Genomic DNA, 17473 nt, shown 5'->3' on the forward strand with positions numbered 1-17473 from the left:
GACTATAGGTAAATCACTTTTAAAGATATTTCTTGGTACCCATATAATAAGCTACTTTATCTATACAAAGGAAAATATTTTCAAATACTATCACAAGTACCTGTGTCCTTATGATTTCAAAGAAGAGGTGAAAAGCCAAATTATTTTAATTTCCCGGAGAAAGGTTAAATAATTTTAAAATATATATATTATACTTAATAAATACAACTCAAATTATCACTAATTAGAATAAAATATAAATTAAGTGTAGGTATAAATCTATTTTACTGAATAATTACATACATATCAAAAATACTATTTTCTACAACACAAGTATCAAAACTCATTTCCAACTAACTCTTCCCTATTCATCTTCAGCTTTGAGTACTGTTTTCAATGGTCTAGTTTTGATTTCTGACATATTTATTTTGGTTAAACTATGCTTCAGCCATTTATATTTAAATTCAGCTTTTTATAGGTGTTAAATTAAATTTTCACTAAACGATAGTAGATTGTAACTTATCATATACAGAACTATAACACTTCCATAATATGTTGACTAGGGCAAGGTTGGAGGCAGAGGGGTAGGCTGGGAGTTGACTAGGGCAAGGTTGGAGGCAGAGGGGTAGGCTGGGATGAAATAATGACATTGTAATAGGACAACCAAGATCTGATGAAACCCTGAACCAAGTGGACCGTACTAGAAATATTAAGTAGACAGGAATTCAGAAAAAAATTATCATATATTTCACCTAATTAAAATAATGACTTAAACACTTCACAGGCTTCAAAGGATTACATTATTTTAAAAATGTAGCTAATAGGTATTATCTTTTCAGACACTACACTAAGCACTAACATTAATAGTGAGGCGAAGGTCAGCTTTACCACCCTTACATTAAAGTAGCAAAAGGTTTTAAAAGGCTTAGTAATTTTTTTTTTTTTTTTTTTTTTTTTTTTTTTTTTTTTTTTTTTGGTTTTTTCGAGACAGGGTTTCTCTGTGTAGCCCTGGCTGTCCTGGCACTCACTTTGTAGACCAGGCTGGCCTCGAACTCAGAAATTCGCCTGCCTCTGCCTCCCAAGTGCTGGAATTAAAGGCGTGCACCACCACGCCCAGCAAGGCTTAGTAATTTAATGAGTTCTAATTGTGACCTACGTTTCCTGGAGTTGAGACAAGACCCTTCCCACTGTCCTCCACAGTCAGTGACATGTAATAAGGGAAGATATCACTTAAAAGTAAACATAATACATTAAATCCAGTCAAACAATAATAGCATCATTTTAATAAATATGAAAACATAATAAATAATAACAATTAAAAATATAATTCTAGGTAAATATGTTAATTCACCTGAGATCCTCTATTCATGTCAAGACCGTACCACACAGGCTTATTGTCAGGGGATTTGCTGGCCCACCAGGTTTTACGTGGAACACTGGCTGGGTTTGCTGAAATACATGTCTCTCCTGTTTCCATATTGCAGTAAACTTTGATTGCATCTTCAGCTGATCCCTGGTTAGGATCAATCCAATATTCACCTATTTTCCAAGATAGAAATATGTGCTAAATGAAGATTATCTCAAATATGATTGTGAGTCTCTAAAATAATCAGTAGAGATTTCATCCTTTATTCAAACTATAATTAGTAAGAGACTGGGAAGAAGGCTCAGCAAGTGAAATGTTTCCACATAAGCATGAGGACTTGAGTTAGGATACTCAAACAGACACACACACACACACACACACACACACACACACACACACACACACACACACATATCCTATACAAAGGCTAGGTGGGTATTGTGGCCCCCCTGCAATCCCAGCATGTGGAACAATGGAAACAGGAGATCCCTACAGTGAGCCAATTAGCTAGACTAGCTAAAAAGATGAAGTGTAGACTCAGCTAAAAACCCCATCTTACCATATAAGATGTACAGTAATTAAAGAAGACATCTCATGTCAACCTGCTGTTCACATGCAGCCACACACATATGACACATAAATATACATGCAAGTAGACACATAGACACACACACACACACACACATATATATATATGAAATATTCATCTATATATATGAAATGTAACTATTAAGCACTAGGGGTCTTCTTCATGCTAACTTCTTTTCAAAAGCACTTTTCCAAATCATGAACTTAAGACTCAAAACATCCAAGTGATTTTTAAACCAAGATTTTGCCTTTTATGTTTGATCTATAATTGTATAAATATACATCAAGTGTATTTATTCACATTTGTTTCTATAGGTCTATACATATACATGTATTATTATACATAAACTGCAAAAATAAAATTTTATATAAAATGGGAGGGAAGTTGTGAGACATAAATAGTACAAAAAGTGTATATTCTTTAGATAGAACATTCTTAGTTGTCTCTGTTGATGTTAAAGTTTAAAGTTAACTGAAACCCTGGTATTTCCAAACTCATTCAAATGATCTTAGATCCCCCTTTTCTGGGTCTAATTAAATAATTTAATATTACTGAAGAAGGCAAACTAAGAACACTGTCATACAACTTAGGTAGAGACACTATTTCATTCCAAACTGCCATAAAAGATCACTATACTTGATCCTGCCAGGCAGTATAGCAAAGGATTGATTGGCAGGTCATTAAAGTGCAATAAATTGATTCAATATGCAAATCAGTTAGGGAAACATGTCCTTTACTGGCCTCTCAATGATTTACCTAATTAAAATTCTGAATGATAATGTAGGTAAGAAAGTATTTTTAATTATGCATGAGCAAGTAGTGTGTGTGTGTGTGTGTGTGTGTGTGTGTGTGTCTGAACTATTTCCTCAAAATTGTTTTTTTGATATGATGTGGCCTTTATTATATATGCTATCTATCATCTTTTCAATTAATTGTCACAACCACAAAACTATAAGCTCTAGAGCATGCTCAACAATTTATCTTTGTTTCTATCATTAACTATAAAGTTAAAAATACATTTTGGGAAGCAGTTGAGAATAACTCAACACAATCAATATGTTTTACTCAAACAGGCCCCTGTCTACTCACCGCTCTGCTTTGTGGGATGGCAAAGCTTTAAATCATCACAAGTGCGGGCTGGGTGTTTCTTGGAACCATCAGGGCTACGCATGGTTTCAATCTGACTACTGAGAGACTTCAGGGTAACATGGATCCCAGGGTCTGTTTTGTTTGTGTCATCTGGAGCTGCCTGGTCTTCCGTAAACTCTGGAAGTGGATCTGGCATGTTCTCATCATAGTGTCCCATGATATCACCAAGAGCAGCAGTAAGATGGCCAGGGGGACCTGGAGGGCCAGGAGGCCCAGGTTCACCAGGAGGACCCTAATTAAGGAGAAATTGGAAAGACATTTAATAGCATTTTGTTTTGTTTTACGAAATTGCTTACTATGCTGTGTGGGGACATTTACAACTTGGCACAAGAATAAGTCGATCCTGAAGAAGTGTGATTCATACTTCTTAAACAGGCAGGGCTAGCCTGTCAAGTGATAACATTGCAAAATGAGGAGTGATGTTGAACCGCTTTTCAGGGAAAGTATCTACCAGACAGGCTCTGAGATAAACAAAGCTTAAAGCCAAACTCTTTGCTTTGATGTCTTCTTTGAAGATATGATGTATTTCATGTGAAGAACTTTCAGAGTTACATTCTTTTCAAAACAATTTTGAGCAAGATACAACTAGAATTCTTTACCAGAGCTATGGGCAGAAGGCAGAAAAAGGATGCTAGTGTGTGAGAGCTGTTTCTGTATGTCTGCATGCAAATATTAGGGTAATGAACGCAAGACTCCCGTTAGTGAACTTGTTGGTTTGTCCAAATCAAGAAAAAAAAATAGGAAGTTTTTTGTATGTATGTGAATTTTGACAAATGTAAAAATTCTCTGTACTGAACAAATTCAAAGAAAGTTTTTCATTATCCTTTTCATAGCCTTAAAAGTGTATCCTGTTCTTCTGTTTTCAGGGGAGAACTGATGAAATGTGACCACTCAAATCAAACCCCCAAAAAGTGGAAAAGATTACAAGCTGAGTGCTCTCCATTAATTCCTCTGCATTTCCAGAGGAAGCTCTCAAGAGTCTCAAAGAAGCCAAGTAACAACTAAAGAGACACAGTTCAGGTAAAATGCAAAGCCCTTGGTGTCAGAGGCTGATATGTTAATAATATTAGCTCTGCAACTCAACTGAGGCTTCAGGGAAGGCGTTTCAACCTCTGTGCTTTCTTATCCTCAAAACACTGATTTCAGGGAGAAAGACAGATGATAGATAGATGGATAGATAGAAAATTGATTTTTCTGGGAGATCCTCCGAATTTCACACATCCTACAGTAATCTGAGAGGAAGAGCACTGAGCCATAAGAAAGTAAATCAATTACCACCCAAGTCAAATAGAAGTTCTAAAACTGTGAAACTTTCTTGACTATAAGAAGAATGAGCCTCTATAGCCACGTAATAAATAATAAACATTCAACTATTCAATGGCACTGTCACTGTAGGAACAAAGATTAAGACAGTAAGGTCAGATAAATAAGATCAAAGAAGCATCAGACAACCTTTAAATGTACAGAGTGGGTCTGTGTGTAGATAGACGCCGAATGTCTGAGGACAGAGACTAACTAACATGGTTTAGTGTTTGAAATTATACTAAATACAATTAGATTTTTAATTGAACACTGAAAATTAAAATCTTAAATGTCATCTTTGGGGAAGAAAAATTTCAAACTCATATGCTTCATTTTGTTTCAAGCTCCTGCTGCCTTGACATCCCTGCCATGCAGGACTGTATCATGAACTATGATGTAAATAAACCCTTTCTTAACTTGATTTTGTCAGAGTTTTTAACAGGAAAGCAAACTAAGATTATTGTAATTTCACACAATGCAATGTTTGTCAAACTTTGATAAGAATGGAATTATAGTTTGATATTTAACCTCGATATAATATAGGTTCAAGGGCTTGGTATCTTGAACTCTTATTTTTATATGCTCTGAATACCATGTATTAAAAGACTTGAAATAATTACTTAAGTAGATAACCTTGTTGTGGTTTCTAGGCTTAAGAGTCTCTTGAAACTCTTGTTGGCAAGGTTCCACAGTTGCCATTGGATTGACTCCATTTTGGCAACAGCATCTTCCATGCAAACTCTTTTGACCTTACCTCTGGTCCTGCTTCTCCTACACTGCCCCGCACACCAGGAGGTCCAATTGGTCCAAGTGGCCCAGGGTTTCCTTCCTTTCCTGAAGGACCTACTGGTCCTGGAGGACCCTGTCAGAACACAAAAATGTATTTTAGAAGAAAGACTGCAAAATTTCTTTCTAACAAAAGAACCATTATAGAGATGGAGTAATTACCCTGATTGCTAAGATTCTAGTCTTAATAACTAATAAGTCATCTTTCAGCATTCTGTTATATTTACAATTTCACTGTGTGTGAACTGTCCATCACTAATTCTGGGTGAAGGACCAAAATAACTTTAAAATGCTAACAGGCTGGTCACCAACTTTCATTAGTAGCAACTGTTTCATCAAATAGTTAACCTGGTTGAAAATTCAATTGATTTAAAAGGAAATGATGTAAGTTGAGTGTTTATTATGGTTGAAACCAGTACTTATATATCACTTAACCTCATCAAATCATAGCACTTTCCTTAATATTATTCTCACTTTATGTATATTTACATTGTACTTAAATATAGCAGATTTGTAACTAATCTTTCTCACTTTTTATTTTTCTAAATATTTTTCTGAATAGTCTTAGGACACCAATGATTTATAAGAAGCAGCATTTATATGAATTTACAATTTCTAAAAGCCTCAAGTATTGGTTCTCTACTATGATTTGTTTCCAAATTATCTTTGAATAAGCTTCTATGGCTTTATCACAATTAAAGAAATAAATGTCTATCTTTCAAAATCTATTCTACTTCATAAGCAGTTCCAATAACCTCAAAGAATTTATGTTTAGTGAAAATTAAACCACAAATATGAAATTGAATAGAAGCACATATAAAACCTAGGTAATAGACTTTGAGAAACAAAATATGCCATACATCAGGATATTTCTATTTCATATTACTTGCTAAGTTTGACTCATAAATTTTCTGCCAAACTGAGAGAACATGAACGAATAAATATGAAATACCAGAAATATTGTACTCAAGGAACAGTATGTCATGCACATCTGAAACTTAATAGTTTCTGTTACTTACTCTTGGACCGAAAGGACCAGGAATGCCAGCACTTCCTTGTTCACCATTTGGACCCTACAGAGGAAGATTAATGAAAGTGTTGCTAAAACATCTAAATCTGTATTGTGCTGTACTTTTATCTTTAAAAGCATGATGTCACTAATACTAGCACTATAAACAAAACCATTGATTTCTTTAACATCTGACTAAGACCAAAGACAGCTGTGTAGGTAAAGAGGCATGTAGCTTTTTGCATAATTTCTTTTCCACAATGTTTTAGGTTATATATGGGTAGTTATAGTTAGCTAACTATATGATTATCCATCAAGATAATTTTAAAGTTAAAATGATATACAAAAACACCTCTCTAATCCATAGATGTTTCTGTCAATATATCAATGTATTCTCATATGCAAGAAAGTACAGTATTTAAGAAATAACTTACAGGAGGTCCAGGAAGACCCTGCAGGCCAGTGAACCCTCTGTGGCCTTTCTGACCTCGGTCACCTCTGTCTCCATTGTCACCCTTGTCACCTCGAGGTCCTTGTGGTCCCTGGGAATAGACAATCATGAACATTAAGACTACAATTTGCTGCAATTCTACTCCTTATGATTGTATTTATTATAATTTTAAAATAGTTTCTGTAAAATTAAAACTTAAAGTAAGATTTACTTTCCATGCTGCCTGTAAGAATGATAAATTTACATATGCAAATAAACTGATGGGCTAGGACTACTGAGACTGCATTGAGAAGCAAAGTAGGGCTGAACAGGTGTGTTTGTATCTCAGGATAACCAATACCCACCAAGTTGGAAGCCACTGGCTGGGAAAGGATTGGAGACCTTTGATTTCCCAGGAACACATCCTCTTTAGAACCCCTAGCTTCTGCTTATCTCAAGCAAGAAAGCTGCTGTTGCTCTCAAAGACCCTCGGTTTTCCCCATATCAGTTTCAAACTTAATTCTCTTGGAATTTTTAATACACACTTAAACTGTACTGTTTCACATATTATTGCTTTGTAATAAAATCTTTCAAAATCTGTCTTTCAACTTTCTGGAATATCCCTCACTGCTAGCTACTGCACCATCACACTATATTGCTACTACCATCTCACAGAGTCTCTGCCTCCTAGAGATCAGTAATTTCCTAACAGCTACCCCCCCCCCCGCTATTTATGAATCTTAAGTGTACTTTCCCTTTTGGTATGTATTTTGCATAAGAAAAATTTATTTGTTCAGAAAACATAGAACTTACAGGTAAACCACGCTTTCCAGCTCGACCAGGTGGTCCTACAGGGCCTCGAGAACCCTAGAAAATTTTTCATAAAACTTGGTATCTTAAAGCATAAATATACACAGGAATATAAATCTAAGAGGAACATCTCGATATAAACATAGATATATATATCATGTACACATTGACACCTGCCAAATGTTTGTACTTCAGGTAAGAACACACTAACTCTAGTAACATATTACAGTGAACTTCAAATATTAACTTGACCAAATTAAGTTCACCTTAGTGTTCTAGTAAATTACATTGATTCAGATAAATTCCTATAGAATTTATAAAACACATATTGGTGTGTTCCTATAAATCACAACCTGTTTAAATAATTAAAGAAAATATATCAGTATCACATCCATATTCAAAAGCAAATTAGTTTAAAAACTAAGTATATATTTTAATTCATAATTTTCTATCACTATTTAGAGTCCTCAGCTAATAATATAATCAGGACTGAATGCATATACATATAGTTACAGGATAGTATATCAGTGTCATGTAATTGTCAATGTGAAGTTGACATTCTTACTGGCTCTCCTCTTTGTCCTGCATCTCCAGGGGCACCAACAGGGCCAGGAGTTCCAGGGGCACCCTGAGAGCCTGGTAGACCAGCAGGCCCGGGGTCTCCACGGTCACCCTGACAAAAAATATAATATTATTCTTTAAATAATTATTCTATAAGAGTAACAATATTCAATATTGCTCATATTATTTACAATATGAAAATATATCTTTTTAAACATATTTATTTATTATTTTACTTAATTATTTACTTTTATTCACTAGTGAATAAATTTAATTCACAGGCATAGGACTGTTCCACCCTGGCTTTAGAACTTATTCATCCTCGATTTCTGCTGGTCCCTATGTCCAGAGTGTTGGAGGACAGGAGTGTTTGTCTCCAGAACTGAACATTTGATAGTCTAATTTCCTAGACTAGCAGTCTTCAGAGTAGTATTCCCATTTGTAACACACAATGCAATTTCACAGTGGAAACCACTTCATCCATTTTTCAAATCCATACAGAGTCTCTCAGAAAACTTGTTCTGAGTGCTGTTAACTTACTACCCTTTTTAAAAGCATTCTTCCCCTACCTTACAGAAGAAGGGCAGCTACCATGCTAGCTGCAATGTTCATATGGTATAATACCCTCAAAAGGCAACGAACTGGGGGCAAACAAAGTTGTCTTCAGATTGCATATGTCACTCGGAATAATTAGGGGAAAATAGGCCTCCCCTCATTACACTCAGACAACCCCATGTGACGGGGCTGCAAATAACATCTTGATATGGAAGCACAGGTAAGCTCAGACTGGCAGGAGTATGCATGGAAACAATTAGTGACTCAAAAAAACAGAGCCAAATGTTATTTTGCGAAGGATATTAACTCTAACTTGGCTTGTTAATTTGGCAGATAGAGAGAACACTGGATTCTAAGTTAAAGAACACACAGACAATAAACTGAAGGAAAGATTTTGAAAAGTAACTTGTTTAAAGCACACATGCAATTGTAATTTATAGGGAATTTCCTGTGCCATATGTATATTAAAGTTTGTGATTAAACTGAAACAGCAATTTAAAGTCCACGTAGGAGTTCACGGTACAGCAGTAATATTTCTGGTAGTGAACATCAAGACCTTTGAATATTTGCTGCGTTACGTGAGTACACCAGCAAAGGCAAATGTTCCAGATGTCAGAAAATTTCTATGGCTGTGTTAGATAAGGAGAGTCTTAGCCCAGGTTTCTCCAAACTTTTCCATCTCCCTATTAATAGCATGATAACATTTTTGTGTGCTTACCCTGAAAAAAAATTAAGCCTATAAATACTTGCATTTAAGTATTTGGAAACAGATTCAGAAAATTTAACATCACGAGGCTGGTTTGCCTTTAGTGGCCAGATCTGTTTCCTAATTAACAGCTGTGTAATCACCAAAAGAGACTCAGCTGCTATTATACCTTGGAAAATTATCAGCTCAACACAGGGCTAATTTAAAAATAAATACCACACCTACAGTTTAGAGTGCATCATTGCTTATATCCTTGTAAGTTACTTTCTTTAGAGAATGAGTAGAAAAATGTAGCTATCACTCAGTTGTGTAACTGATACAGAAATTTAGAACATCGATTCACATCTTCATCCAAGGCTTCTATGTTACACCAAATATAAAAGCAATTTGGTTTCTTGCTTTTGAAAAACATGTATCATACTTTGTCATGCATTCAGACATTATTTCATGTACAAGGTTATCCAAAGTTATGACCTTACTAAACTGTTTGCCATCAGAAAAATCAGAGTTGCACTGGGGTTATAAAGATAGAGAGTATTTTTATTAAAATTGCTATTACGCTAGATTCACAATGATTTCATGCTTATGTGGTTCTAATGTTTTAATCAACTTACCCGTTCTCCAACAGCACCATCCCGTCCTGGGGTACCATCATTACCAGCCGGACCCTAAAAAGAATAGTGTTAGACACAGCTTCTTGAGGAGGCTTTTAAACTCTCAGCCAGTTGACCAGAAACTGACCAACATGTTTTCTCCTCTTTAAACTATAAAATAACAGTCAACACTCCAATCTCTTTTTTATTGTCAACTGATTGTAAAATTACCATGTTCTTTTTTTCCCTTTTTTATTAGATGTTTTCTTCATTTACATTTCAAATGCTATTTCCTTTCCTAGTTTCCTCTCTGAAAATCCCCTATAGCCTCCCTCCTCCCTCTGCTCCCCAACCCACCTACTCCTACTTCCTGGCCCTGGCATTCCCCTATACTGGGGCATAGAATCTTCACAAGACCAACGGACTCTCCTCCCATTGATGGCCAACTAGGCCATCCTCTGCTACATATGCAGGTAGAGACACGAGTTCTGGGGGTACTGGTTCTCATATTGTTGTTTCTCCCATAGTCCTGGAGACCCCTTCAGCTCCTCAGGTACTTTCTCTACCTCCTTCATTGTGTTCCATCCAATAGATGACTGTAAGCATCCACTTATGTATTTACTGTATTCTTATTTACTCCTATTGTTTAATTCTAGTTCTCATTAAAGAAAAAATCCAGAGATGCATGGAAATAGATCACAATTACAGTGCCACTATCTTGCATTTTGCCTGAATTCTCACTTTGTTTATCCAAATAATATTTTTAAGGTTTTGAAACTATATGACTATATTCATGTTATATAAGATTATGTTTCAAATCTTGCCCGACTTTACTTTCATGTTTTCATGTATCTTTAAAATCACTGGCTGTTGAGCAGAGGGTATTCTATTCTTTGGCTTCCCAAATTGCCTGTTAGAGCCTTATTTCCTCTAAAAAGAGACTAAAGGGATATGACAACCATAATGTTACTTTACAGTGATAAAAAAAAAATAACCCTCTACTTCCTTTCCCTTCTTCATGAGCTGTAATAGTGTCATTAATCCTATCTCCATAAAACTTGGCAATTTTCATAAATATCCCATTACAGAATGAAATAATAGCAAGGAAAAAGGTGAATGGCTGTGTCCTCTCACCCTCAAAACAATTTGCCAAAAGCTAAATCAACCAAAATGCTCACTTCAGCTATTCTAAAAGCCAGTAGAAAGGCACTAAATTTGTTTCTCTATCACTTAGTCAAATCTCTAGGGAAGCAAGCACATCAAACAGAATGACAGACATCTTTCTTAAGCTCATGTGTACAATGCATTTCTAAATATCTACATCAATTTGATAATGAAATAACTATAACCTTCATACACATCTAAAATGAAGGTATTTTTGTTAAGGACTGTAGCACTCACTTCTGGCCCAGGTTCTCCTACAGGACCATTGGAACCTGGAGGTCCTACAGGTCCAGGGGGACCTTTATCTCCTGTCGCACCAGTTGGTCCTACTTTTCCTGGTGTACCCTGAAATTAAAACACAAGTAGGTAAAACACTGCAAAAGAATACCAGTTTCCATAAGACCCATTCATTCAGTAGTTCTTCAATTTTTCCTCCAATATATGTAACTGTCCAGTACCCTACAACATGATTGCTTAAAGACATTCATACTTCTTATCACATTGCTCATGACATATCAAAGAGACCAAAATCATCCTACATCGCCTGTTTAGGTATGCATTTTGTGTTTGAAACATATGTAGTCAATTGTGGCTATGCTTTTGTTATCTGTATCACTTCAAAGATATACATATCTTTATTACTCCTGCTTTTTCTGCTCATTTTTTTAAAAAATGTGATCAGTACTTTAGACTCATCATTGAAAACTTTTACTTTCAAATTCTTGGCTCAATTTTGATATCTCTAAGATAAACTTGAACTCCTAATTTGTTCATATTTCTACCCAATGGTCTACTAGATTCACATACTGGGAGTCCACGTTCCACATAAAAACACTATTTCCCCCTCAAACTTTGGCAACTGGTAAAATCTAGTTGCTTTAGAGTTTTTATAGAGTGAAACTTTCCTCCATACTCCAAATAATACGAGACCCTCAAGCACTCAAAAAGAACAGGGGATTGTACTTCACCCACAATCACTTCTGATGTGACTTTAACTCAACCATGTCTTTTCTTTGGTTGTTTACTGTGAAGTATGGCTGTTTTTTTTTTTTTAAGGATATTTATTTTAAAAGATGCTGCCAAACCACCAGGAGGTAATCTCATGTCTCTAGCAGCAAGCATCAGTTTTATCTTTGAAGGAATACCGAGTCACCAAAAATCCAAGCATTTATTATCTAAGTCTCTTGACCCATAGTTAAGCAGATATGATTGTAAAGTTTGTTAAACACTTAACATTTAAGACTGAAAGGTTTTTAAAAGCTAAGAATTAATGTCAGCTTAAGACTGACTGAACCTATTTATTAAGTAAAACAAACCAATATTTTCTGCAATATATATATATATATATATATATATATAACATATCAGATGAACATTGACCAAAACAGCTACTTACCGCTGGGCCAGGAAGGCCAGGCATTCCTCGTTCCCCACGTTGTCCGGGCATTCCAACAATTCCTCTTTGCCCAGTGGTACCAGCGGGACCAGGAGGACCATCTGGACCCTAGTGGTAAGAGATGATAGTTACTACTGTAAAGGATGAATCCATACCTACAGAAACTATATAGTTAACTCAGGCCTTATAGAATCTGGGGAGGCATGAGAAAAAAAACAAAAACAGCCACACAAAACCTCTCGTTTCATCCAAGCATGAATGTGAACACTTTCAGTTTTAACATAGCCTGTGACATTATTCAACACTTGGAGAAGAACTTGCTAGCTAATAAAAATAAAAAGAGAGAGCTATTCCAAAAACTCAATATTTTCCTTTTAAAAGAACAAAGAGAAAATTTAAAGGATTACACTTCTAAACAATGTTAATATTTAGTCTTCACATAGAAAACATTCAACAAAGGTTTAGTTTTAGAAAACCATGTCCTTTACCATTTTGTACTTTTGCACATATACTTTTATACCAGAGAATTAAAAATTTAAACTTAGATGAAATCATTTAGGAATATTTCGAGAATAATATTTTGGTAAGTTTTATAGCAGGTATTATTACAAGTTTCTTCTTATAAATATTTCAGTTGGAGTGAAACAGATGCCCACTTACAGGTTGTCCATCTTCTCCTGGGTCCCCTTTATCTCCTGGGCTACCAGGTGGGCCAGCTGGTCCTCTATCTCCCACTCGCCCATGAGAGCCAGGGTCACCACGAAGACCAGGAGGTCCTTCCTTCCCAGGTTCTCCTGCGGGCCCTGCAGGTCCTGGAGCTCCCTGGTATCATACAGAAAAAAGCAATGAGGAGGGCAAAGTAGAAACCAAGTAAGTATGGACTCAGAAGGCTTGCCCTCGGGCACAGAGAGCAGTACCTCACAGGAGTGTTTCTTATCTTCTTCGATAATTGCTCATGAGGATACTTAAGTAAAGCAAAAGAAACAAAGCATAGCTGAACATTAATACCCTGAGAAAGCCCTAAATTCCATTTTTTTTCAGATGACCACTTTGATCACTCATTATTAAAAGTTCTGAAATTAATTTTCAAACCTACTAAAGGCTCTGTTCTAACTATAGATTAGAATGTTACTTCATTTTAACAGGTTTGAACTGGGCTTATGATAGGATTTACTATAGAAACTTTCAGGGGATGATGGTGAAGCTGTTAAAAGCCCTTATGACTCTTGCAGATGACATAGATTTGATACCTAATACCTATGTGATAGTCACAACTGCTGGTAACTCTAGTCCCTGAGAATTAAGCACTGTTTCTGGCCTCCACAAGCTTCTGCACACTTGGTACATAAACATATGCAGGCACAGTCAGATATACACATATATTTATGATTCCTGCTTTCATAAAGAAAGTTTCAAAGCGTCTCGAGATGCTTTCTGAGATTTATTATCAGCACACAAAACGGTATTTAGTACTCAAATGGAAGAACAGCCAGACATTGGATTAGAAAAACCTGCAAATAATCTCCTCCAAGTTAATTAGTTTGTAAGTTTCAATTTGTGTTGATTAAACTATACTATGTTTGCCAGAAGAGTTAGCAAAGAGAAAAAGTTATGAAAGACTAAATCAAAACAATAATTAACATATCACATGTGTGTGGGTGAACATGCAAGTATGTACAATGGTGTAGATCTAAGTAGACTTACAGCAGGGCCTGGAGGCCCAACTCTGCCAGCAGAACCAGGAAACCCTGTAGCACCCTGGGAACAACAGATACATTGGTTAGTTCTCCACTTTGCTCAAGCCTACATTTCACATGGGAGGCTGTGGGTCTGTGGATTCCATTCCTTATTTAGACCATGAAGATTTTTATTCTTCTCATGCCTTAAATGTTCTAGAGAATCTGGATTAGCTGGTAGAGGTACATTGCTTTTCTGTTACAGCTTTATTTATTTTAAACATATAAAAGTAGAGCTAAAACCACACAGGTGTTTTGTATAATCAACTACATAAAGTGTTTATACTTCAATATATAGTAAGTATATACTTGTGCTCCATATAAAGAAAGCACTTGAGTTTTCAAGATTAACAAAACTGATTTTTCTCCAAGATCCTTTCCCCCAGATCTCCAGCTTAAGCTAAGCACACTTTGCTCTATAATACAGTTGATATGTATATAATAACATTTTATTATGTCATTGGATGACAGTTAACATTTACATAACTGGAGCACACTAGATATTTGCAACTGGCTGTGCACAATTCCCAGAAAAAAAAAAAAAAAAGACTCACAGGTGGACCCTGGGTTCCTCTACCGCCTTTCAGTCCAGGAACACCATGTGGACCCTAAATAGAAGAACAAAAGACCACTAGTGTAAGCCAAATGCATGAGCTGTGCATCATAAATACTGTGCTCTGGTATCAACATGTCCTTTTTAATTTTTGATAACTCACATGGGGGCCAGGTGATCCTGCTAGCCCTTGGGGTCCAGGAGACCCAGCATCTCCCTTCTGTCCTGGCTCTCCAGGCTCACCCTTGACACCAGGCTGTCCATCGGGACCCTAAAAGCAAGTGAGAAAACATATTTAAGATTTATAACAAATTATTTCATAGTAATTACTAATAACATAATATTTAGTCATATAGAATATTGCTGTGGAATTAGTGTATGCATGGTATGAAAAAATGCAATAACTTCTCTGAAACATCCTCAAACTATGTCAGCAATTTTCATCATAAATATAACTACATAAATTAAAATATTAAAAGTACCAACTTTTGTTCCACCTGTTAAAATTTGTTGAATAATACACAAAATATTTTAAACTTTGAAAATGTTAATATATAACAAAACATATTTGAATAATACTTAAACTTATTACTCTACTATGAAGGGTATTGATTTGTAAGTTAGAAATACTTGGAAATTTTACCTGGGGTCCAGCAAAACCAACAGCTCCAGTTGGACCATTTTCACCACGAGAACCCTAAAAGGAGACAAGTTCTATTGAAGCTTTCACACATATAATATACATTTTATATAGGTAATTGTGGATAGAGAAATCAACTACATTGCTTGAGGAAGAACCTTAAGTGAAGTTATAAGTTGGAGGTCAAAGAAACTTCCCAGTTACTTGGAAAACAAGTTAATTGTCTTGATTTGATAGATTTCGAGGCTTACAATTCTTTAAGTTAAATAAATTTGAAAATCAATTTGTAAAAATGACACTAGAGTTTAGACAGACAGTGATTAATGATTGGTAGGTAATAGAAGATGGATAAACATAGACAAATCAATAAGTGGTAGGTGATAGATAGATGAATAGATGGATAGATAGATAGATAGATAGATAGATGATAAATAGATGATAGATAGATCAATAAGAGATAAATCTTTTTGGTGTTCTACCTCACAATAAAAAACAAAAAAAGGTTTTCACTTACAGGATTGCCACGGGAGCCAGGAGGGCCAACTAAGCCTCTAGGACCAGGTTCACCCTACAAAGTAGATTTTACATAGCTAAGTACCTAATCCAAAATACAATTGGAGACTACTAGGCACATCTGAAGGTAGACAGTGTGAGGCAAGCTCTAAAATGGTCTACCTCAACCACAGTCTTGAGAAACAGCAACAATTTAGGCCTTGTTATTTTGGTGTGCACACTGATACCTTCTAACTTACCTTTTCTCCAGTAGGGCCTGCAGGACCTGGAGGTCCCAAGGGACCTGGAAGACCCTGTTAATTAAAAGAACATAAGTATGATGAGGAAAAGTATGTACAGAAATGTTCATGTTTAATTAAATAAGAAAACAAAACAGCTATTTTTTTATAGCACGATTGCTTTTGCAAGCAATTATGTCATTATCTATCATAGATGACATCCCCTCTATACTTTCAGGACTTTTGCCATGTCATGCATATTCTAGCAATGAGATTTTTCTCTACAAAATATTTTGACCTCTTTCAAAAAAAAAAAAAAAACCTCTTCTCAGTATATGAAACTGTCTTCAAATTAAGTCTAAATTAGCAGCATTTTGTTAATATACCCTTGCTTCTATAATCTGTTTAGTTTTGTTAGTCTCTAGTTTGAATGCTGGGTATAAATTGAAAATTAGAATTACCTTTGCAATATTTTCAAATTTTAATATTATTACAAAGTGTAATTCTTTTATTTAAAATTCAATTACACTAAACACGTCTTCAGTGTTCATGAAATAGACATTTGCAGTCAAGGTTCATTGCTGTTGGTGCTGTTCATAACGTGAGCTAACACCTGGGGCAGGGCCTGGAGCTTCACAGCACATAATCGCAACATTCAAATGGATTGTTGGCAGTTCTTTATGAACAAGTTCTCTGTCAGTTTTCTGTTTCTTCTTCATAGGTATCTCAATATTATTTTGTCATTAAAGTTATAAATGTATATGTATATATGCATACATTTGAAAGAAAACATAAAGAATAAAATTGACTTATTAATTGTATGTTCTTAAGAAAAAAAGTTTTTTCTCCAAATATATAATGGAAAACATATTTTTCTCATAATTTTTCTAAGCTGTGTAAAATCACTTTGTTGTTTATATGGATAGAAAATGTAAGTTCCCTATTAGTACAGGGGTGGTGTTCTTAAAACAAAGAAGGCATGTTGTTACTTTTTTCCTTATAGAAAATGACAATGTATTGCACTTACTACAAACAGAACAATCATTGTATTTGCCCTGATCTATTATACATAATTCCCTAAGTGCCATAGATACAGGGAGAGCACTGTGTGTTTCCTTTCATTCCTTCAGGAAGGACTTTACATTTTTCTACGGATCTAATGGAAGATAAGTAAAATAAGTAGCCACTGTCAATCTACATCCAGTCTCAAATTGCATCATTCTAGTAGCCTTGACTATAAGACAGCATGAATAACATTGTTGTTAAAACTTACAGCAAGTTTGTAGGGTAATGAGCAGAAATGTAGGATCGTAGCCCATGGTAGAAAATACCCTTTCCCCTTTCTCTTACCCTTGCCCCGTCATTTCCTGCTGTTCCTTCAGCACCTTTCTCTCCTATGCCACCCTGGGAAAATACAA

At 35.5% G+C, this 17473-nt stretch overlaps 1 protein-coding gene across 1 annotated transcript in view; it reads right to left on the reverse strand.

The window, feature by feature from the left end:
* Positions 1 to 17473, reverse strand: part of Col5a2 (collagen, type V, alpha 2) — a 128952-nt gene that overhangs the window by 2646 nt on the left and 108833 nt on the right. Inside the window, exons 35-52 of the mRNA NM_007737.2 lie at positions 17406 to 17459; positions 16077 to 16130; positions 15839 to 15892; positions 15328 to 15381; positions 14848 to 14955; positions 14686 to 14739; positions 14100 to 14153; positions 13056 to 13217; positions 12396 to 12503; positions 11237 to 11344; positions 9857 to 9910; positions 7986 to 8093; positions 7424 to 7477; positions 6615 to 6722; positions 6191 to 6244; positions 5140 to 5247; positions 3024 to 3315; positions 1331 to 1518 (exon numbers count right to left, since the gene is read on the reverse strand). Coding sequence (NP_031763.2) covers positions 1331 to 1518; positions 3024 to 3315; positions 5140 to 5247; positions 6191 to 6244; positions 6615 to 6722; positions 7424 to 7477; positions 7986 to 8093; positions 9857 to 9910; positions 11237 to 11344; positions 12396 to 12503; positions 13056 to 13217; positions 14100 to 14153; positions 14686 to 14739; positions 14848 to 14955; positions 15328 to 15381; positions 15839 to 15892; positions 16077 to 16130; positions 17406 to 17459 — 1776 coding nt within the window. The remainder of the gene's footprint in view (positions 1 to 1330; positions 1519 to 3023; positions 3316 to 5139; positions 5248 to 6190; positions 6245 to 6614; positions 6723 to 7423; positions 7478 to 7985; positions 8094 to 9856; positions 9911 to 11236; positions 11345 to 12395; positions 12504 to 13055; positions 13218 to 14099; positions 14154 to 14685; positions 14740 to 14847; positions 14956 to 15327; positions 15382 to 15838; positions 15893 to 16076; positions 16131 to 17405; positions 17460 to 17473) is intronic.

Source organism: Mus musculus, chromosome 1, assembly GCF_000001635.26.
Source record: "Mus musculus strain C57BL/6J chromosome 1, GRCm38.p6 C57BL/6J".
Taxonomy (NCBI): Eukaryota; Metazoa; Chordata; class Mammalia; order Rodentia; family Muridae; genus Mus; species Mus musculus.